The 25,014-nt window shown below is 42.1% G+C and overlaps 1 protein-coding gene across 1 annotated transcript in view; it reads right to left on the bottom strand.

Moving 5' to 3' along the window:
• Positions 1-25,014, bottom strand: part of tanc2b (tetratricopeptide repeat, ankyrin repeat and coiled-coil containing 2b) — a 210,103-nt gene that overhangs the window by 93,477 nt on the left and 91,612 nt on the right. The window contains exons 3-4 of the mRNA XM_077224633.1: positions 6,058-6,129; positions 5,459-5,647 (exon numbers count right to left, since the gene is read on the bottom strand). Coding sequence (XP_077080748.1) covers positions 5,459-5,647; positions 6,058-6,129 — 261 coding nt within the window. The remainder of the gene's footprint in view (positions 1-5,458; positions 5,648-6,057; positions 6,130-25,014) is intronic.

The following is a 25,014-nucleotide window of genomic DNA, read 5'->3' as shown; positions in this document are numbered from 1 at the left end:
CACAAACGTCACTGACGGAAACTCCTGATAGTAAGGCTTTAGAAGCCGCCATACTCCTGGTAGAGTGGGCTCGTACAGCCAAAGGTGAAGGCGTACCAGCCGACTCATAGGCAAGTGAGATAGCCTCGACCACCCACTTGCTCATTCTCTGTTTAGACGCGGGACACCCCTTCTTGGGTGGCCCAAAGCACACAAATAGTTGTTCTGACTTCCTCCACACAGCAGTTCTGTGGACATAGGCGTCTAACGCCCTAACAGGGCAGAGTAAATTAAGTTTCTCCTGGTCAGACGACAGAAATGGAGGAGGACAAAAGGCCTGCAGAACTGTAGGTCTAACAACATTAGTAGGGACCTTGGGAACGTAACCTGGTCTAGGACGGAGAAATGCCTTAACCATGCCAGGCGAAAATTCCAGGCACGAGGGTGAAACCGACAGAGCCTGCAAATCTCAGATTCTCTTTAGTGAGGAGATAGCAAGAAGAAAGATAGTCTTAAACGTGAGAAACTTCTCAGGAACTTCTTCGATAGGTTTAAGAGTAGCTAGGGAAGACCTTCTAATACGATGGCCAGATCCCAGGCCGGCACCCTCGTACGAACTGCTGGCCTCAGCCTCAGTGTGCCACGAAGGAAACGAGTTATAAGCGGGTGTCTCCCAAGAGAAACTCCACTGAAAGGGACGTGGTAAGCAGCCAGTGCCGCCACATACACCTTTAGTGTGGAGGGGGATAGCCCTGTGGAGAAGCGCTCCTGCAGGAATTCCAGCACTGCACCCACTGGGCAGTTAACTGGGTCCTGCAGGTACTCTCCACACCAAGAAGTGAAGAGTTTCCACTTCAAGGCATAAAGCTTCCTCGTGGATGGAGCTCTGGAGTGAAGAATGGTCTCAACAACCTCGGTTGAAAGACCAGAGTTCATGAGCTGGGCCCCCTCAGAGGCCAAGCCCACAATACTGGGCGGGGGTGAAATATCATGCTGCCCGCCTGAGAGAGTAGATCCCTCCTGACCGGGAGCTCCAAGGGAGAGCCGTCCAGGAGAGAAATAAGGTCCGCAAACCATACTCGGGCCAGCCAGAACGGGGCTACTAACAGTAGGCTGACCCCGTCCCGGCGAACCCTCTCCAGAACTCCAGGTAGCAGAGCAATCGGGGGAAAGGCGAACAGACGTGACCTCGGCCACGGCTGCACCATAGCGTCCAACCCCAGAGGGGCTGGATGGCTGATGGAAAACCACAGATGACAATGCGTGGTCTCCTTGGAAGCGAATAAGTCAACCTCGGCGCGACCGAAACTCAACCAAAGGAGCTCCACCACCTCGGGATGGAGTCTGCGTAACGTTAGCGTTACGCCACGACAAAGAGCCCCCAAACACAGGCCCTTTGAATAGGAACCAAGTTTCTTTCCACATGACCAGAGCACGAAGGCAGCGCCGCGTGACTTTGACCGTGCGGAGCGGATTTCCCCTCGGGGAGAATCCCTTGGTCCTGAGCCACCACTGTAGCGATCTCATGTACAACAGGCCGCAAGGTATAACGTCGGACGCTGCTGCCATCAGACCCGACAGTCTCTAAAACTGTTTTACAGTAAGTAGCTGGCCTAGCTTTACTTGTTTCACAGCTGAGAGAATCGAAACGATGCGGGTCACGCCTGCATCGAAACCCAAACGACACCCAGAAAAGTGGTCTTCAGAGGAGATGATACACTTTTCTTTGCGTTCAGCCTCGCCCCCAACTTCCTGATATGAACGAGAACGACATCTCAATGTTGAACCGCCATCTGCTCTGTCTGAGCTAAAATCAACCAACCGTTGATGTAATTGAGGACACAAACACCCTGAAGCCTACAGGGCACTAGTGCTGCGTCCATGCATTTCGTGAAAGTGCGGGGAGATAAAGCTAGGCCAAACGGAAGAACCCTGTGCTGGTACACCTCGCCCCCGAAGGCGAACCTCAGTAACTTCCTGTGTTGTGGAAGGATGGAAATGTGGAAGTACGCGTCCCTTAGATCTATCGTGACAGACCAGTCCTCGGATCTGATTTGTGACACGATCTGCTTGATAGTGAGCATCTTGAATTTTGGCTTCCCTACCGAGCGATTCAATAGGCGCAGGTCTAAAATTGGACGCAACCCCCCATCCTATTTTGGAACGATGAAATATCGGCTGTAATAGCCTGACTCCACACTGGGAGGAGGAACCCGTTCTATAGCCTCCTTTTGAAGTGGTCCTTTCACCTCTTGTTCCATAACCAGATCCTGCTCGGGGCCCACCACTGTAGGCAGAACCCCTCTGAATCTTGGTGGACGACACCTGAATTGGATAGCATAATCCCTTTCTATTGTCTGCAGGACCCAATGAGATATTTTTGGAAGGCTTTTCCACTCTGCCAGAAATCTACTAAGGGTACCAGTCTCTCGAGACTGGCCTCTGGTGTAACTTGAGCAGCAAACACAGCGCCCTGTAACGGCAGGGAACAACTGGTCTAACCGCTCTGAAACCCTCCTCAGAGGGAGCGAGCGACCCTCGGGAAATCCCTCGCTGGGACCGTCTGCGCCCCGGCATGAAGGCGGGGTTGGCAGAACGGGCCCCTGAGAGCACCGAGGAAGAATGGGCACCATAGAAAGAGGTGCACACCTTTTAGCCTCGGTGGGGACCACCCTCAGTGTCCTGTGCACCGTGGCGCCAGGACTTCATCTTAGCCGAAGCCTTCTTAGCTAATATAACTGTCCACAGATCAGTTCTATTACCGGGAGATTTCGGCTGAGAGTGCCGCGGCTGAGCCCACTGTCCAGCAGGGGGAGCACGAGACGCGACACTCTGCTTCAGCGCCCTATATGATGAGCTCGCAGACGGCCGGGGCTGCTCCCGCCCAGCAGCCCCAGGGACATGAATTTTTAAAGGGAGAAATTTCTTAAAAGCTGTTGTTTGCTTTTCCTTCTCCTGGAATTTATCGATGACAGAATTTACAGCATCGCCAAATAAACCCAGGGGGGAGAGAGGAGTGTCTAAAAGGAAAGCTTTTTCTTTTTCTTTTATATTTGTCTGATTTAACCACAGATGTCTTTCTGCGGCCACCAGAGCTGCCATAGATCGACCCACTAGCTTGGCCGACTCTCTGGTTGCGCGCAGGGATAAATCAGCAGCCTGACGCAGTTCGCGAACCACTTCAGCACTGACCTCCTCACTCTCACTCACGTCCCTCAGCAGGTCAGCCTGGTATGCCTGCATAATAGACATAGTATGCAGACAGGACGCAGCCTGACCCGCCGGTGAATACGCTTTACCCACAAAAACCGAAATATTTCTAAGAGGCTTGGTGAGTAATGCCGGTGCCTTAACAGATGACGCAGCCTCGAGGGAGAGAAAACTCGCAAGCGTCTCTTCCACGCGAGGCATAGCCGAATAACCATATGATTTTGCCCCCACAATATTAGAATATGTTGAAGTCTGGGGACTAAACACTCTATATGACACCGGTTTTTTCCACGATTTCGACACCTCAGTGTGGAGATCGGGAAAAAAATGCAAGCACCGGCGTGGAGGTTGCACTAGTGACGGCAAAAATCTCTCATCTAATTTTGATTTAGAAACAGACTCCTGTCTAGTCACTGGCCATACAATGCTGAGTTTTTCTACAGCTCTTGTTAATACCTCCACTAGCTCATCACTTTCGGAGTGTAAGGTGGCAAATCCTCCACATCTCCCTCATTTATAACTGGTGCCTCAGCCCGAGCGGAAGAAACCGCAGCGCGTGCTTCCGAACACGGGACTGAGGCACTGGATCTCACAGGTGAAGGGAGAGATAAGGCAGAGTCCGTCTCTAACCCCGCTGAGAGATCCATATGCGATCCCCACGATACGCGTCGTCGCTCTGCCTCGGCAAGAGCGGGACCCGAAACGCGGGGAGCACGCACCGAACCGCTCTCCTCGAAGAGCGCCCGGCGGGAGCGGAGCGTCCTTAATGGCAGACGCTCGCAATGCTCACAATCAGCTCCCTCGAGAGCTGACTGGGCATGCTGCACTCCCAAACAAACAACACAAAGAACGTGTGTATCCCCACTCGTAAAATAACGCGAGCAGGGAGGGACACACTTCCTAAACTGCTGTTCGTTCGCCATATCTCTCTTAATATATATATATATATATATATAAATTGTTTGTGTGGTGCAGAGTATGTAAAGACAGACAATATTCACACAGGGACAGATTCACATATAGCGCGACTGAAGGCACAGAAAGCTGTTGCGCTTGTGTTTATGGGGTGCTTTATAGTTTCCTGGTCGATGACGTCACCCGCCTATGACATTCCATCTCTCCATTGGGCTGATTCCATACGTGCTTCATGACGCACAACGCAGGGGCGTTCCCACAGCGTTTGACGCAGCTCGAATTCCCTTGAAAGGGAACCTCATTTTTTTGTCTAGGAGAAACATTTGATATATTAAAGAGATCCCATTTTTGATTTTTTTGTTATACTACCATCAAGATGACATCTGTCCTGGGAAGTTTATGGTTATAAGAGGAAGACAATGCCAGGCCTCGTTCTGTGTGCTACAACAGATGGGTTTCATAGACACTACACCTGCAGTCCGGAATGAAAAACCAGAATCAGACGACGACCACGGACTGTCTTGAGCAGCTGTCTTGTATGAGGTGAGATTGGGCAAAAAATCCACTTGCAAAACTTCAACAATTAGTATCCTCAATTCCCAAACGACTAAAAAGTGCAATAAAAGGAAAGGTGATGTGACACAGTGGTAAACACGCCCCTGTCCCAATTTTTTTGGAGTGTGTTGAAGCCATCAAAATCAAAATGTGTTTATATTTACAAAATACTATTAAGTTGGTCTGTGAAAACATTGGAAATCTTGTCTTTGTACTTTGGTCAGTTACATAAAAATAAACTGAATAGTTCTTTTGTTTATTTTAATTAAAATGAACTAATCACAGATTCTTGATTTTATTGCATTTTACAAAATATCCCAACTTTTCTGGAAATGGGTTAGTAGTTAAAGCTGATGTGAGAGTTTCTAATTCATCCGCTAAAATATTTTCCCTCTTCTGACCAACATAATTCAGCCCTCAATATTTTTTCCTCTTTTGGAAAGTCATAAAAATGCAATTGTCGATTGTTTTTTGCATTTGAAGCAAATGTGAGCGCAAAAATGACATTTGTTGTAGTTTCCATTCACCACTATAGAAGTTCACCTAACTACGGCGACTTCCGTTTCTAAGAACCCTGGAAATGTGAAAGGGAAAAAAATAAATAATAATAAAACATAATAAAAAAAAATAAAAAAATAAAAGAAAATAAAAATAAAAGAAAATAAAAGAAAATAAGAGCATCTCAGGCTCTTCGCATGATGGTACTAAATTGAAAACTTCCTGAACATTTCAGATATGCAGTGGTGTCACCTATGCTGGCATTAGGAGCTGTGGTATCATGACTGAGAGAGTTGGGTACCTGTGGCCATACCGAACCCCTTCCTGACGGACGGCAGAGGTCTGGATGTCTGGTGGATGAGCAGAGGTGATGACGGCAGAGATCGGGAAAATCCCTCCAGGATACGGATGTGCTGAAGCCCCTCAGCCATGGAAAGCGGTGGCACAGCATAGTCCCTCTCAAAGGCACATTCACTGTCTATACTGCCACCTACAGGATTGGTGGACACATGAGATGAAGAACGTGTGTAATTAATCGGACGTGGCAAAATTAAAAAAACATTACATTAGGGCAAGTATTAAGACTTGTTTAACCTTGTAAAGGGTGACATATGAAATAATAGTCCTAAATATATATTTTTTTGAAATGGAACAATTTATTGAACCATATATATATATATATATATATATATATATATACACGGTATTTAAAAGGTTTTATATGTTATACATCAGGCTTTTTTGGCTCGTATAGAGTGAAAATTTGGAGCTCATACTCAAGGAGGGACAAACACTAAGTTTAATGGTGCAATGAAAGAATATTTAGCAGTGTGAAGTGCCCCTTTACGTCGCAACTAGGCTAGGATGTGACATATGTACGGCACCTGAACCACAGCTTACCTTGTCCAGTGAAGTTGTGAAGGGTATCCAAGCTGGTGCTCTGCAGGTCTATGGTATCCTCGTTCCCGCCATCTGCAGAGGAGGTGCGAGAGAAAGAGCAGAGCGATTGAGCACGAGGAGGAGGAGTGGGTCCCGCCTGAGTCTGTTCCAGCAGATACACACACTGCGCGTCCAGTAACCAGGTTCTAGTGTGCAAAACCCCTAAAAGAGTGCTTGCGCACAGACCCTCGACGCTCTTCCGCCTGGACCGTGGCTTTCCCCTCACGGTGGCGAAGTGTGAGACTGAAGGAAGCTTCCATTTTTTTATCTTCCCCATAACAAACCCTAAAGTTAGTCCAGTGTGCACTTTTGTGTGTATGAGGAGAGAGAGAATACAGTGGCTCTACTGTAAACGAGCGGTTCAATGATGGATTAGCATGGAGCTCACGATAGTAGGATCAATTACTTTAGGCCCCGGGGGACTGGAGAGGCCGGTCTGGGCTATTAGGACACGAGTATTGTACGTCAATGAGCATTACATTCTTCTCTGCGGAACACACCTCTTTATGGATTTTAATCTGATGCACAAAGTAAACTTATCATATAGGGGATCTCATAAGAGAAAATATTGAGTGAAGCAACAAAAGCACTGAGTTGGTCTTTGTAATAGTTCATGAAATGGAAGGTGATACAGTGCTTGTTCGAATCTTCCTTGAAACTCTAAGTGGCTTAGTCTTAACAGGAATTACAAATGAAGCCGCAGATGAAACTAAAATGATAAAATGAGATGCAAAGCAGAACAAAACCTTCAACACGGAGCTCATCAGAGCGGGTGGAAAGATCAAGCAAATCGAAATGTGAATATGAGCAGCCTGAGGGTCAAGCACTGTACCATGGCATACATGTGCAATGTAGGCCAGTGCTGGCCTGGCTGATAACAACAACAACAACAACAACAACAACCTTGTTTCCCAAAGTCCAGTTTTGTTTTTAATCCTTTGTTTTAGGTTAAAATTCTGAGTGTAACTTGTATGGTGCCTAATCCCTAATTGGATTCAATGAAAATTCACCTAATATCACACCAAAAGAAATCTGGTAAAAATCTGGTAAAAAAGGAAACCTTTAACATTAATAATTCTCACACAGAGAACAAATGGTATCACAACTATATGGTTTAAAAAAAAATTATGAATTGTTTAAAAAAGACAAAAAAGCATGGAAAAGCACTTTACCTGAAGCTCAAACATTAGAGCTTAAAAACGGCGATATCATTGGTTCGAATATCCTGCAAAATTACTGTATGAAGTGATAAAAATATATACCTTCCGGGGTTATTATAATTAACTGAGAGTAAAACTAAAACCATAAGAAAGAATACAGGTTCGTTGCTTTAAATAAAATAAATTAAAATTAATTTTGAAATAACTAAAACTGAAAAAAACCTTAATAAAACAAATATATAGACATTTGCAGATAACAACAAAAGTACTAAAACTTTAACAAAAATTTAAATGCAAATGCAAAATATAATTAATAAAAACTATAATAGTATCTAAATGACACTAATATAACTGATGCCCTCAGCACTACTGTACATTTTTCAGATAAAAGCATGTCAAATGCATAAATGTAAATATCCTGAGGGTAGATGACAAACTGACAAATAAAAAAGTTCCAAAATAGTTTTTCTATTTTGAGTCTGTACTTCTGCCTTCAACCAGACGTTTTAAGCACATAAGGCGTCGCATCATCAACCAATCGCTTAACTCCAATCAACACAGGAACGTGCAATTATCTCATTATGTATTAAGTGAGACACAACAAGCATAGCAAGCAACAATGGCTTAAACTAATGAAATGAAAGTATGAAAGTCTTCAGAAAACTCATTTGGTAACAGTCTTTATTTCTGCAATTCTGTTTGGTGACTCTAGTGATGCAGAAATTACACACTTCAGCTTTAACTAAGCAAAACGTCTGAATGCTTCACAGACCACAGAAAAGCACAGACATATCTCTTCTGCCAACTTTCCATTATCCAATGCTAAATTAACTTCAGCCATTGTGTGTACATTGGTGATTACTTGCCTCTCATTTCCTTAAGGAAATTGCTGTCTTGTTACAGCACATCAAACTGGAATTTACTGTCACAACAATCAAATTTCCATTAAGAAGCGAGCCGGGGAGGTGAGAGGGTGATGAAGACATACATTTATTTTAATAAGGAAATAAGACAAGAATTATCACAGCAGTATAAACAATCAGCAACATTAACACAATCACCAGCGCTCAACAGGCCCAGACTATCGTGAGGTCTGACGTTTCTTTTTAATTCCTGCTGAATATCAAAAATCACTTCACAGTGGTTATATGATCCACTCATTATGTTCAGATGCTCAAAGTTCAGGTTGATTGGTTTTGGTCTCTTACTGAGATGCCTACTGTACACGTTTGTATCTTTCATTAGACTGGAAACGATTTTACGCAATGTGATCACTGGAGGCTACATTTATCCTGCAGCACAGATTCAGCTGACTGAGCTTTATTAGGGGTCCAAGAAGTGAAGCTGCAGTCAACAATTTTTAAGCTGTTGGGTTGAAATCATTAGAGGAGGTGTATACATTCATACACTCTATTTCTGGAATATAAATCACGTTTTTTATCATCTGAAACACGCCTTGACTTATATTCTAAAGCGACTTATAATGCAATTTAATGAAATTAACGTCAAGCAGGCAAAACTTCACAAAGTGCACACATTTGAATTCGTGCAGAATGAGAGCAGTACAAGTTTATTTGTATAGAGAATTTTCAGTTTCAGCTTTACTTTAAAGGGGACCTATTATGCCCCATTTTACAAGATGTAATATATATAACTAATAAGTCTCAGGTGTCCACAGAATGTGTCTGTGAAGTTTCAGCTCAAAATCACATATCATTTACTATACCCTGTTGTACATTTTTTTAATGGAAGGAAAAAAATGCTGTTTTCATACATTTATCTTTAAATGCAAATGAGCTGCTGCTCCCCGCCCCCTTTCCAGAAGAGGGCGGAGCCTGTACAGCTTGTGCCTCGGATACTCTGCCAAAAACTAAAACATCTGTTGTTTTTGATTATCATCTCTATCGTGCTCACCATCACGTGACATTGCAGTTCTTCATCATCATGAAAGTGTATTATCTGCGTGCGTTTTAAAGCCATATTAGTCTAAATTTCTGATATATGGTTTTCTGAGAGCACACATCCGAAGCACACGCACAGAGAGCTGGATGTCAGACGGAGCGTCCTGTGAGTATTAAACTAAGTTCTCTTTCAGGTCTTGTTGCACTTAAATTGTCAAATACGCACAAGGTTATGTCAAAAACACACAAAGTTCACAGTTATGTCTGTGAACAAAAACAGCAAGTAAAGAAATCACATGTGTATATTAGATCTGGTTGTATACAGACACTGCAGACACACATTTATGTTCAAACACTATGTAAAAGTGAAATTTGCATAATATATCCCTTTAAATAATTTAATTTAGGCTTGGTGTTTATACTAAATGTTGTTTATTATGAATGCCACAAAAAATATGTTTGATTTGCACTTACATACTGGTCAAACGTTTTAGATCGGTAAGATTTTTTATGTTTTTAAAAGAAGTCTCTTCAAGGCTGCATTTATTTGATTAAAAATACAAACAAAAACAGGCATTTTGTTAAACATTATTACAATTTAAAATAACTATTTTCTATTTTAATATATTTTAAAATGTAATTCATTCCACTGATGAAAGCTAAATTTTCAGCATCATTACTCCAGTCTTCAGTGTCACATGATCCTTCAGAAATCACTCTAACATGATGATTTGATGCTCAAAAAACATTTATGATTATTATCAATGTTGAGTTTTTTAAATTTTTATTTCATGATTCTTTGATGAATAGAAAGTTCAAAAAACAGCATTTATCTGAAATAGAAAGTTTTGTAAATGTTGTTTCACCCAAAAATTTATGTTTAAACTGTTTTTGTCCATTCAAAGAAAGTCAATGGGGTCCAAAACAACATTGGGACATGCATTGTACTTTCATTTTATTGACGAAAAAAGAGATATTTCTTAAAATATTTTTTTTTTGTGTTCTGCAGAAGAAAGAAAGTCGTACAGGTGGAATGACATGAGTAAATGACAGAATTGTAACTTTTGGGTGAACTGTCTCTTTAAGCCAAAGAATCTGAACTGCACTGCTTTGAAATTCTGCATATTGTCAGTGGATATTATTCCAAGTTCTATATTGTCTTGGTAAGTCGGTTAGTTATGTAACATCTTTGCATTTAATATCCAACTTCTTTCTGTTCTGTTTGAACTCCATATATTGCTGCTTGCAGCTATATTCATAAATGATAATGCAAGGCTCTTATGCAAGGAAACTATTTGCAGACTATTCAACACCATCGTTTCTGAACATCTTTAGGACAAAATGATCCAGCTCTCTGTGTCCTGCACAGTCTGTCAGCCGATCACTAACTTTCAGACAGACAGCAGATAGTGTGACTAAGGAAACGGTCATCAATGAGTCTGCCCTATTCACCTCTATAACTGTCTGGTTTGGTTCGGTCTTTAAATCAGGCATAAATGTCTGCAATAGACAGTTAGGACGGCTGAAGGGATAATTGGTGCACTCCTGCCCTCCCTCCAAGACTTATACACCTCCAGATGGAGGAAAAGGACATATCGTGAGCTTAGAATTATATGGTTCTATCTCCACTTTTGGTCGAAATTGAGTTTTTGACATAATCTTATCCATTAGGTGTTTATTAATGCCTGTGTGGTGTTATTTTTGTAAAAAAAAAATATTTTGTTAGTAGTTATTAATAAAATAAAAAGGTTCCATCTCAGAAAAAAGCAGGGATTTTAACAACTTTGATGCTCAATATCTCAGAACTACCCTAAACGGAGATAGAACTGTATAATTCTAAGCTCACGATATCACAACCACATCCAGACACAAGAATCATCATCATCTGTTACGGTTAGTACAGTTTTACAGTGCAATGTTCTCCCTGCCATTATGCAATAAAGATTATGTAAATAAATATTTATACTAATGCAATACACTAGAATTACTAAATTGTGTAGCTGATGGGCTCAAGTGTACAGTGAACAGACCAGTGAATAAAATGACCTGGGGAGAGTAATGATACTTCATTTTCATGTGTATTAACCAACATTAACCACAGCTATTTTAGACCAGCCTTAAAGGTGAAGTATCATTTTATGTTAAAATACATTGTCTTAGCCCATTTTATTGTTCATAGACTACTATTAGTATTCATGGGTTTATCTCCCCCAAAAGCATAAACATTGAGCCTCTCAGGCATCATCAAAACCTTGAAGCAGTCTGCTCAGATCTGTCAATCACTTTCCAGCTCAACCTATAGCGACAGAGCGTATTTAGACCACGCCCACACGGCAATCCAACCGTCTCCATTGACTTTGCATTGCGAGAAGCTGCCTCCTTGTCATTTCTGACTTATAACAAAAAACAAAACAATGTCTAATAGCTGCTATATGACAAGGTGTACAGCAAATAAGCTAAAGAACCCAGAACTAAGTTTTAATAAGCTGTCGACCCCAGAAAACGAGCGTTTAAGGACACAAAAGTGGATACAGGCAATTGAGACAGAGCGCAACATGTCATATTACTCGGAGAACTACGTCCACTGGAGGGGAACGTAATCGACGACAGGGATAGCTTAGCTTACAGAAATATAATATATAAAACTGACATTTGGATATTTAACTAATCAGTGACAAAATGTTTACTGCACACGTAGTGTATTTTTAGTGCATGTCATGATCTCATAATTGAACCATTCTTCCAGCTGAAGCTTCACGTCCAATTGCCTGTATCCACTTTAGTCTCCTTAAAGGCTGGCTTTCATGGTTTGGTAGCTTATAAAAATTAAGTTCTGGGTTTTTTAGCTTTGCTGTACACCTCGTCATATAGCAGCTTTTAGACATTGTTTTGTTTTTTGTTATAAGTCAGAAATTACAAGGAGGCAGCTTCTCGCAATAAAGTCAATGGAGACGGTTGGATTGTGCGATACAAAGTGCGATATGGTGGAATAAGCCCCGCCTTCTAAATAAAAGAGCCAATCGCCAATTGGTAAAGTGATTGAGTCCCTCACCTGCCTTTAGAAGCTCAGATGGGAGTGAAATGACTTGCCTTAAAGGGACTTTGGTGGGATCATGACAGACGTGTTACAATGGAAAAGATATTCAGCTTCGACAAGCGAAAGTGGCGTTTGCAAGATTGTTTGGAAAACATGTTGTATTTTTGTAATTGTGCTCGGTCACAGAAACTCTATACTTCACCTTAAAGTTTTTATCTGTCATTCCTGAAAACAGCCCAGAAAACAACAACTTCATGATACTGAATTTTCTGTTTTCAGTGCTTCAAACTTTAAGGGTTTATCATCTTTCCACTTAAATGTTCAAAAGATGTCCTTCCGTCTGAGCCAATGAGTGATGGCATAATTTGCAGATGCTTTGCTTTAAAATTATTAAAAAGAAATATGACTTAATGAATTGTGAAAAGCATTTTTGAATTAATTTGATTCATTCAGCTTCCAATGATTCAAACCAACTGTCTATGTAACTAGTAAAACTTCTAAAGTTTGGGTAAGTAGGTTTTTTTTTAAATGTCTTAAAGAAGTCTCTTATACTCACTAAAGCTACATGTATGTCAAATATTATTGTAATTTAAAATTAACTGTTTTCTATTTAATATTCAGTGTCACATGAGCTTTTGTTGAGCTGGCTTAATATTTTTGTGAATATTTTTCTAAATTATTTGCGATTCAAAAGAACAGCATTTATTTGAAACAGAAACCTTTTGTAATATTTTAAATGTCTTTACTGATATCTTGGTATTTTAATGTGTCCTTGCTGAAAAAAAGTATTGATTTATTAATACATTTTACTGACCCCGAAAGTTTTTCAGTGATCTGCGCTCCTGTAAACCAAACCAAATTCCTTTTGATTAGGATGTTTTTATCCGTCAGGATCATTTCTAACGCTTACTCAAACAACATGCAGATATTAACATCTATCCAGAACAGCTACCTCAGTTTCTGAACTGTAGACGTATGTGCAGATCTACATAAGGTACAGTATGTATAACAGCAGAAAGCGTTTTTGAGTACACTCACTTTAAAGTGAACAGATGCACTTGAATGAATCATCACTGATAGAGGAATAACAGACATCTGTTAAGACAAGAGCACATATATCTACATTCACATTAGTCATCCTCTCTCACTCACATATTCCCATTTATTAAAACACAGTTACAGAAAATGAATCTTTCTGTAGAAGTATGCATTAATCGAGCGCTCAAACAGACTCTTCAGTGAAATGTTGTTTGATTTATGTTTTGTAAAGCTCTTAAAAGCAATACGTCCTACTTGACAGAATCTGAAAAAACACTAAATTAAATTCTCAGAAACAGGACTCAGAAACCAGTCAGTGGAGATCTATTTCTTCTTTATGTCAGAAAATATTTTTAGAAAATGTAATTAATATATTTTAATATTTTGCACAGCAAAATGTGCAACAGTAAAATACAATTTCAGTTAAAATATCATTTCAATGGGTTACTTGTAGTTCTTTGAAAAAAAATTGCAAAATTTACTAGCAATTATGGAGAGAAAATAGTTTCTACAATATAAAATTCAGTGTAGTTAACTCTTTCACCCTTTTCTAAAATATTACATTTTGTAGCTTCTTCACAGTAATAACTGTGATCTGCGTGCAGTTTGAGCAGTGTCCTTGATCAGAAATAGATAATATATTATAATATTTATAATGTTAACTTCATCTCTACTACTTTCAAGTGTTCATTTCTTTTCTTTCACAGCTGTCTTTCAGATCCACAGCCTCAATATCCATTTAATTATTCACAGAGGCCAATTAAAAGCCTATTGAGCTCTCGTTACATTTGTCCTGTTCTTTTTGTTTGTGCAATCTTGCTGAATACTTCTGCAAACAACATTTTATTCAGTTTTTCATTTGGGCTAATTATATTTTCAGAAATAAAACAATGCTACATTTGAATGATTCAATTGGAGTTTAACTACAATTCAAGACATGAGATGCACTATTTACAGCAATAATCACACAGAAATGTAAAGCTTTTCATATTTAGCATTTTGCATCTACAAAGTTTGTGAAATATTCATGTCTTCTGAACAGCAACATGGCTCAATACAGCATATATATATATACATATATAAAGATATATTTCTTTAAATATACATGTATTTTTTTCTTTATCATAGACGCTAATACAAACAAATAAATAAACAAACCCTAAATGTTGTAAGTGTCAGGATACAGGCACAGAGGCGGAGGTAAGTGAAAGCAAACGTGAGTTTATTTACAGTGATATATGTGCAGAGACAAAGTTCATGTGCAGGTGCGTTGACGATCACGTCGTGCAGAGGATCCCAGGTGAGCAGACCCTTCTTCAGAGAGTTGGACGTGGGTAGACAATGTCCAGTGATACGAATACTTTTCTGTTTCAGATCCAGGGAGGAACAGGGAGATCTCGGTGGACACGTGGAGCACTTGGATTCAAATGGCAGGACTCGGGAAACAGGGAACCAGACTGGAATACTGGAGACAGCAAGACAGGGAGACAAAGGTGAGTATATTCAGGGGTGAGTATAGTTACGTGATGGATCTTCGTTGGCAGACTTGGAAACTTCGGGAAAACGGTCTTCTCCTGTTGGAGGCTTGACAATGACTGGGGTGTGCGTGAGTGTTTTATAGGGCTGGGTAACGAGGTGACTGATTGTGAACAGGTGTGACTGGTTAATATTCCGGGGAGAGTGACCTTTGAGTGGTGGATGGGAATGAATCTGATTGATTCCTGACACTACCCCCTCCTCCAGCGTCCGCGCCAGCGGACCTAGGACCCCGACGTCGTGGGGGTCTACCTCGAGGTCGAGGAGCAGGTTTGTCAGGGTGTTGTTCGTGGAAGGCAGTGAGTAGCATGGGATCAAGGATGTCCTTACGAGGTATCCAACACCTCTCTTCCGGTCCATAATTTTCCCAGTCAACCAGATACTCGAGTAGACCACCCCGACGTCGGGAGTCCAGGATCTCTCTTACAGCGAAGATGGATTCTGTTTCAATGGGGAGTACCGGAGGATTTTCATCTTGTGCTAGATCTGTAGAGGGGACTGGAACAGGTGAGTGATGGGGCTTCAGGAGGGAAACATGGAATGAGGGGTGGATGCGGTAGTGACTTGGCAGACGGAGCTGGTAGGTAACTGGATTGATTTGTCTTGTTATGGGAAACGGACCGATGTATCTTGGACTTAACTTGCGACAGGGTAGTCTCAACCGGATATCTTTTGTTGAGAGCCAAACCAATTGTCCAGGTTGGTATTCGGGGGTGTTGCTTCGGTGAGCGTCTGCAAAGTGACTGTGGCGGTTTATGGCTTGTTGGAGGTGATGGTGAGCTTGGTTCCATATTCTCTCACTGTCCCGGAACCAGGCGTTAACTGCTGGGACTTCTGAGGGTTCCCCGGACCACGGGAACAGTGGAGGTTGGTAACCCAGAATGCATTGGAACGGAGTCAGGTTGGTGGAGGTTTGTCTAAGGGAATTTTGGGCATACTCTGCCCACACGAGGTAACGACTCCAGAGGTGCTGATTGGCATGGCAGAAAGTTCGGAGGAAACGGCTGACGTCCTGGATTTTTCGTTCTGCCTGACCATTAGCCTGTGGGTGATACCCTGAAGTGAGACTTACGGTGACATTCATCAGTGCAAAGAAGGCTCGCCAAACTTTTGAAATGAATTGAGGCCCCCTATCTGATACAATGTCCTCTGGGAGGCCGAAATTCCGGAAGACATGTTCCATTAAAAGTTCTGCGGTTGCAAATGCTGTGGGTAAGTTTCTCAGGGGAATCAGCTTACACGCTTTCGAAAAGCGCTCGACGGCCACCAGGATGCAGGTGTTCTCTTCGGAGGGTGGAAGATCAGTCACAAAATCCACCCCAATATGCGACCAGGGTCTTTGGGGAACGGGTAGAGGCATGAGTTTTCCTGCGGGCAAATGACGAGGGTTTTTGTTCATTGCACATAGGATGCACCCCTGGATGAATGATTTGACGTCTCGGAGCATGTTGGGCCACCAGTAGCAGTTTTGGAGAGTGGAGCAGGTTTTGGTGACTCCTGGGTGACCCGTACCAACGGAGGAGTGCGCTGAGGAGATAAGTGATATACGGAATTCATCGGGTACGTAGATTTTCCCAGCTGGGCATTCCGTAGGACTGGGTTGGTTTCGAGACAATTCCATCAGTTGTTCGTTTAAGTCCCACTGAATGGGATTGACAAAGATTTTCTCTGGCAAGATGTTCTCGGGTTCTTCATGGTGAGTTTCAGGAGCATGGAGACGAGACAGAGCATCCGCTCGGACGTTCTTGGAGCCTGGACGATAGGAGATCTGGAAGTGAAATCGAGTGAAGAAAAGCGCCCATCTAGCCTGGCGTGGATTGAGTCGTTTTGCTTCTTTCAGATACTGGAGGTTCTTATGGTCGGTGAGAACCAGGAACGGGTGTTTGGCGCCCTCCAACCAGTGTCGCCATTCTTCAAGCGCAAGTTTTACCGCCAGGAGTTCCCGATTGCCGATATCATAGTTTACTTCGGCGGGTGATAACTTGTGGGAGAAGAACGCACATGGCATAGGTTTGGGTGACAAATTGGAATACTGAGACAACACTGCTCCTACTCCAGTGGTGGAGGCATCGACTTCTACGATGAACATCTCTTCGGGATTAGGATGTCGGAGTAGAGGGGCAGTGGTGAAGGCGGTTTTCAAAGACTGGAATGCGTGGTCGGCTTCCTCAGTCCAGAGCAGCGTTTTTGGCTTTCCCTTTAGGAGTGACGTTAGAGGAGCTGTTAGCAGGCTGTACTGGTGAACGAACCTCCGATAAAAGTTGGCAAAGCCAAGGAATCTTTGCAATTCTTTTACCGTCTGTGGGGTTGGCCAGGAAGTGATCGCCTTGGTCTTGCGATCGTCCATCTGTACTCCTCTTTCACTGAGTTGTATAGCCTAGGAATTCGACTGAAGTTTGGTGAAATGAGCATTTTTCTGCTTTTAGGAACAAAGAGAACTCACGTAGCCGTTGGAGGACTAAGGAGACGTGTCGTTGGTGTTCCACTGGATCCTTGGAATAGATTAAAATGTCATCGATGTAGATTATTACGAATCGGTTCAGATAATCTCGGAATACCTCGTCCATAAAGCTTTGAAAGATGGAAGGAGCGTTGACCAGTCCATACGGCATAACCAAATATTCGTAGTGGCCAGCAGGGGTGATGAACGCGGTTTTCCATTCGTCGCCTTCTCGAATTCGGATGAGGTTATATGCGCTCCTCAAGTCCAGTTTAGTGAACATCTTGGCCTCACGCAGTTGCTCCAGTGAGGAAGGAACCAACGGTAGTGGATAGCTGAACTTCACGGTTATTCTGTTCAGGGTTCGATAGTCGATACAAGGACGTAGTCCGCCATCCTTCTTAGGAACAAAGAAAAAGCTGGCAGCAGCAGGTGACGTGGAGGAATGGATATACCCCTGTTTCAGAGCCTCTTCAATGTACTGTTGCATGGCTTTCTGTTCGGGAATAGACAGGGAGTAGATTCGTCCCTTAGGAATGGGTTCTCCTGGAACAAGGTCGATCGCACAATCCCAAGCTCGATGAGGGGGTAATTTAGCAGCCTCGACAGGATTGAACACATCTGCAAACGAGGAATAACAGGTAGGTATGGAAACGGACAGACTCTCAGTGGGGCTTTCGATGGAGGTTGAGTTTACTGGGACAATGTTAGGTGCATCAACGATGGATGTGGTCGCCAACTCGGCAGTTCTGGATGCACACTTACACCCCCAGTTCAGGATCTTACCAGATGACCAGTTGATATTGGGTTGATGTCGAATAAGCCATGGGCGACCCAGAATTAGATCAGTCTGACTGTTCTCTAATATGAAAGGTTCAAAAAGTTCGTGATGTGTATTTTCGACACCCAGGATGATGGGTTTAATCTGAGCTGTGACATACCCCTTATTTATGGTTTCACCCGTCACTGCATGGATGGAGTATGGTCTGGCGGTGGCTGATTTCTCGAGCTGGAGTTTTTGGCAGAGCCGTCCGGAAATGAAGTTTCCTGCCGCCCCGGAGTCCACTATGGCTGTGGCAGAAACATGGAAAGTCGTGGATTTTAGGATCACTGAAATAGTTAGTGGGGCTGATCCCGAATCGGCCGTAAAGACAGAACTCACAAGCATTCTGGGGGGTCGAGTCGGACATGACTGACGAAAGTGTCCTCCCATTCCACAATACAAACATAACCTGAGTTCACGGCGCCGGGCACGTTCCGCTGGGGACAGTCGGTAAGTATCCAATTGCATCTTTTCTCCATCTGCTTCGGGCGGAGCTTCCGTGGGATACTGAGAATTACTAGTGGGTCGGCGATTTTCTAGATAACAGCCCTGAGATCGTTGATGCACACGGAGAGCTTGTTGGATAAATTTTTCAACACCCAGACTGTCATCATATATCGCCATTTGCAGACGGAGAGCAGGATTCAGACCACGTCGGTAAACAGAAATGAGCGCCTTCTCGTTCCACCCACTTGCAGAGGCTAAAGTGCGAAATTCCAACGAATACTCAGAAACCGATCTTCGACCTTGGTATAGTTGCAGTAGTTTGTCACTGGTGGAAGAATCATCAACTGGTCGTCCGAAAACTTCTTTAAAATGGTCTACAAACCCTTGTACCGATGAGGTTGTAGTGGACTCCTGTAACCACATGGTTTCAGCCCATCTCAAAGCAGCCCCGGATAACTGTTGGATGATAAAAGCGATTTTCGATCTTTCTGTGGGATATAACTGATTTTGCTGTTCCAGAGCGAGCGAACACTGAAGCAGGAACCCGTTGCAATCCTCCGCCCGTCCGGAGAATGGCGCTGGACGTGATGCTTGGTTAGCGAAGCATATCATCGAAGAAGTGGAGTCTGCGGAAGTGCTGAGCGTAGACTGACCGGAATTTTGAACAGCGGCTGTAGACTGTACAGGGTTATCACCATGGCGGGTAGCTTCAATCGCGCTGTTTCACTTTTCTGTTCTGGTCAAGCCTTCTGTCAGGATACAGGCACAGAGGCGGAGGTAAGTGAAAGCAAACGTGAGTTTATTTACAGTGATATATGTGCAGAGACAAAGTTCATGTGCAGGTGCGTTGACGATCACGTCGTGCAGAGGATCCCAGGTGAGCAGACCCTTCTTCAGAGAGTTGGACGTGGGTAGACAATGTCCAGTGATACGAATACTTTTCTGTTTCAGATCCAGGGAGGAACAGGGAGATCTCGGTGGACACGTGGAGCACTTGGATTCAAATGGCAGGACTCGGGAAACAGGGAACCAGACTGGAATACTGGAGACAGCAAGACAGGGAGACAAAGGTGAGTATATTCAGGGGTGAGTATAGTTACGTGATGGATCTTCGTTGGCAGACTTGGAAACTTCGGGAAATCGTGGGTAACGGTCTTCTCCTGTTGGAGGCTTGACAATGACTGGGGTGTGCGTGAGTGTTTTATAGGGCTGGGTAACGAGGTGACTGATTGTGAACAGGTGTGACTGGTTAATATTCCGGGGAGAGTGACCTTTGAGTGGTGGATGGGAATGAATCTGATTGATTCCTGACAGTAAGGAAAGATTTATATATAAATGTTTAGGGTTTATTCATTTGTTTGTGTTTATTTATAATTTGCATGTTTGTTGCACCACATGGCTTTGATTTTGTAGACAAAAGTTTTTTTTTTTTAAATATTAACTTCAAAAAAGGTTGCACTAAATCCCTTAAAAATACTTGCAACGGACGGTGTCCAAGTGGAAGAGCTCCTAGCAGCCAGACGCCAGTAGGAGACCCATCTGTGCAGTTTCAGAGAAATCTGCAGAGGTTTCACAGGCTAGAAGAACACACGACTAACCAAGATCCAGCTCACCTCGGGTCAACGGCAAAGCAGAACTAACACATCACACTCGTCCATCAGACAGATTGCTTTGGATCTGCCACCTACTGAAACTCTGAGTAGAAGAAGCTGGCAGGGACAGGACAGTGATGGACTTGTCAGCAGAAGCAACAGGTCCTCGTAATAAATGAGTTGCTCTTCAATCTGCTCCCAGCAGACGAGGGCAATAGAGCGGAGGTGGAGGGGAGGAGCTGACAGGCATTCAAGGCAGGGTGAACGGAGTCTGATATATGGACTGAGACTGTATATTGCAATAGCAAGAGTGGTATTTAGGGGTGCTTTTATTAAAAAAAGATTGAGTCTTTCAATTCACAAAAAAGAAAAAAGGGTAACATTTTCATTTAGGGCCAAATCCTCACTAGTTGTTAATTAGCATGCAGGATATTGGGCGTTTATTAGTACTTATAAAGCACATTTTAATGCCTTGTTATGAATGACCTTCTACACCCCTTAATCACCAACTACCTAAACTTAACAACTAACTTATTAATAAGGAGTAATTAGGAGTTTATTGAGGCATAAGTCGCAGTTTATAGTTGGTTAATAGTGAGAATTGGACCCTAATCTAGTGTGACCAAAAATGTATCATGGTTTCCACAAAAACATGAAGCAGCAGTAGCAGTATTTCTGCTGCTAATTCAACTTTGCATCACAGGAATAAATTACATTTGAAAATATATTCATATAAAAAACAGCTCATTTAAACTGTAATATTATTCTTATGTTTTTAAAGTATCTTTGATCAAATAAATGCAGCCTTAATGGTGAGCAGAAGATTATTCTTTTAAAAACATTTATAAATCTCACAGACAGTAGTGCACTCTTACAACGACCTCACACTTTTAACAATAAAACTCTTCCTAACTACTATTTTATTTTTAACAAGAAAAAAAAGTTAACAATATTTTGTATTCATGAGGAAAAAATCACAGAAAATAGCCACTTAAAAGTTAATTTTAAAACACTTGCTTAAGGGTGCTGTATGCAATTTTTGGGGGACTGTACTAAAGCATAAACATATCATAATATGTTTGCAGATATTTAGGAAACATGCTGAGTTCACATACTTGTTTCACTGAAAAGCAATGCTACAGCCGGTTATTCCACTTTGAAACGTGCAGTGTTCTGTGGCAGAATTTCTGTTTTTGTTTTGATCTGTGTGATTCCACACACTGCCAATCTACCTAACAGTATTTCAACACCCGGGTTGCCAGCTGGCGGAAAACACAGCGTATTGCAGCCATGGAAGCCAGCAAACCAAACCTAAAAAGCCTCGGCATCCGTCGAAGAACTCTATGACAAGAGGCATTTGAAAACACGGATAAATCAACTCATCAACTTACAGTGAAAGTGCTCGTCGCCTTCTGTTTTCAAATTTGCGCTCGTTTCTGTTGCGTGTCCTCAATCTGGCAACTCGCATGTGCGTCGAGTTTGGGGGGGGGGGGGGTGGGGGGGGGCGATATTTTGAAGCTGGATTGCAGTAACAGTTTCAGCCGCTAGCTGCCAATATTACATACGGCACTTTTAAAGGCAATGTACGGGTTTTTTTTATGTTAAAATACATTATCTTAACCCAGTTTATTGTTCATTGACTACTGTTAGTATTCATGTGTTTATCTCCCCCAAAAGTGTAAACAGTGATCCTCTCAGGCATCATCAAAACGTTGAGAGCAGTTCGTTCAGATCTGTCAATCACGTTCCAGCTTGACCTATAGTGAGAGTTTGGGGCGTGGCTACTGTAGTGTTTAGCCGGTGTGGGACCATGAATGCTTAACATGGGAAAAAACGTTCAGCTTCGGTTACAGAATTTTAAGCCAAAATCAAAGATTAAACAGGTCATGAACACTTTAAAGCGAATGGGGCATTGCAATGCAACGCAATGGACAAATCAATACTATACAGCATCATTATGCACCTATTCAGAAAGACAAATGTTCCAGTTTATAATGTTTACTTTGACGTGTCCGGGGTAGACAGCCTCAAACCATTGTGGAGCACATGTCAAAAAAATGCACCCGTTGTGAGATGCTTGCATTTGCTCTAGAGAAAGTGTTTAGCATATTCACTCATATGACAAATAGCAACACAGATAAAAGTATTCCTAATGTGTTGGACTTTTTACTGAAGTAGCCTACTTTACCTGTTGAGACATGCATTTACAAGCATCCATAAGAGCTGTGATTGTGATGTTTCGGTTGGGGGAGTGCAGCGCGCCAAGAGGCGTTTGCAAAATATGCTGTATTTTTGTAATTCCGCTTGGTGCCGCTGGTGTTGCAGAAACTACATACTTCCCCTTTAAGTCCTTAAAGGTATAGTCAAACCAAAAATGTAAATACTATCATCATTTACTCACCCTCATGTCTTTTTCTGCAGGAAATGAAAGAAGACAGTCAGAAGAAAGTCATACAGGTTTGGAACGACACGAGGGTGAGAAAATCATGACAGAAATGTCATTTTTGGCGGGACTATCCCTTTAAGGAAATTCTATATTTTCTTGCTCAAGGAAATGTTTGAGAACTTCCAATTTTTTCCAAGAAATGCATTTAAGAACATTCTCATGAACTTATTACCAGATTTTCAAAATCAAATCGAGTCATTGTTGACAACCACACAGTACACATTGGGAACAGTATAGCAACACCCCGACAACTACTGACAACAGATTAGCGACACCATAGCAACACCCTGGCAGGACTGGGACAGATTCAGAGGCTCATTAGCTCTATGTGCTCGAGATGTCAAGCTGTGGGGGCAGTGAGAGGTGCTCACACAATATCCTGCAGGTCTGGAGAGCCTCACTAAGGAGGAAATATGGGACATCAGTGGAGATTAAATTCATCACCGCAGCTTTATAGCTCTGGATCAGTGGCTTTAATGGTCGTTCACACTGACAGCGATTTAGATTGCTGGAGGTCAAAGACTGTGCTTTCAGCTGCTAGCGGTGTCTATTCCACTGCAGTTTCCAACATTGGTCTAGTCGACACATCAATGTGTTCCCGTGTTTTTTTGATCTAGTACCGTTTTATTTTCCCATTATTCTCATGCCTATGAAGGTTGAAATTTTAGCCTTGGATCAAGATCGTCCTTCCCATTGGTGTGTGTGTGTGTGTGTGTGTGTGTGTGTGTGTGTGTGTGTGTGTGTGTGTGTGTGTGTGTGTGTGTGTGTGTGTGTGGAGAGAGAGACATCTGCACTCTCTTCCTTCAGTCAGTTTGACAGCAGTGAGACAGCATATATAACACTACACTCGAAGAAAAGTACGTAAATGAATTGTTTATATGAAGGAATTATCTAATTGATTTTTCACAGGTGTTTTCCCCATATTTTTTTAAGAAATTTCCATAAAATGAACAAAGAAAGTCCTGACAGAAAATTACATTTAACGTTTTTTTTTTTTTTTTTTTTACTACAGTTTACTGTTCAAAAGTTTGGGGTCGTGTGATTTTTATGCTCAACGAGGCTGTTTATTAAATAAATAAAAATACAGTAAACAGTAATATTGTGAAATATTATTACAATTTAAAATAACTCTTTTCTATTTGAATATATTATATTATATTATATTATATTACATTACACTACACTACATTATATATTATATAATTAGATTTTATTATCTAGAAGAGCATTTTTGATTTTGATTTCCTAATGATAGGATAGGAATGTGTTTTATTTTCATTGGGCCAGTCATTTAGATTTCTACTTGCCAGCCACATTTTTATAAATTTAATTGTATAATTTATTTGAACATTTATATACTTATATAATGTATATAACAACAGTAGAATATAACATAATTTATCATGTCTGTAACATTAAACCTGAAAAAGGACACCAAAAAATATTTCTATAAATGGTCATTTAGAAAGGACAAGAAATGGACGTAAAAAAAGCTATTCTGCTTCATTGCAGTAATATGGGGTTATAGGCCATCAAAATGTGTGTCTATGTGAAATGCATAAACTCTGTGGGTTCCTTATAGTGACGCAGATCTCTGTGAGTGTGTGTGCGTCAGAGACTGGACTGAGCAATCAGCACACGAGCGGCACAGCTACACTACTGACAGGAGGAAGCGACAGTCCCATCAAAAAATAATACTAAAACACACACACACACACACACACACACACACCTCAGTCTGAGACTGAATGTGATATGGCAATTCTTGGCAGAAACCAGCATGAGTGCATCCAAGCAGGCAGATGACAAATGTCCGGTACTGTACTACAGTATGTCAGAGCTGAGCTTACAGAAAGAGACATTTAATACTGTGCATCGATAATCTAATAAATCAGTTACTGATTTGGCCATTACAATAGGATACAATTATAGAACAATCCCTACAGAACATGCATTAGCAACCACTGGGGTTTATAAGAGTAATCTGAGCAGTTTAATAACCCTAGGTCTGGATCTGCGCCTTCAGGCTGAGATGCCAAGAACAAATGAATGATACCGTTAAGAGTCTCGCTGAGGCACAGGCGTGGGAACGGCCCGGGATCCCATGATACAACGCCTATTGTGGTTCCTGTCAAGTGTTGGATGTACCAAGTGTTGCAGTATGTTTCATTACAGACGTTAATATGACATTGCTGCAATGTCATATTGATGATTACTGCAATGCTCTTCTGGCTGGACTGCCATCATGTGTTACTAAACCTTTACAAATGATCCAGAATGCTGCAGCCCGCCTTGTCTTCAACGAGCCCAAAAGGGCTCACGTCACTCCTCTGTTCATCTCACTGCATTGGCTACCACTCGCTGTTCGCATCAAATTCAAAGCTTTGACGCTTGCTTACAGATCTACCACAGACTCAGCTCCGTCCTACTTTCACTCCCTACTACAAGTCTACATCCCTTCCAGAAGCCTACGATCGGCCAAGGAGCGACGGCTTGTG

The sequence above is a fragment of the Siphateles boraxobius genome, unplaced genomic scaffold, assembly GCF_051911475.1.
Source record: "Siphateles boraxobius isolate OS27281-9 unplaced genomic scaffold, OSU_SipBor_1 90, whole genome shotgun sequence".
Taxonomy (NCBI): Eukaryota; Metazoa; Chordata; class Actinopteri; order Cypriniformes; family Leuciscidae; genus Siphateles; species Siphateles boraxobius.
Note: the sequence above shows the minus strand (reverse complement) of the source record. Positions and strands in the feature narration are given on the sequence as shown.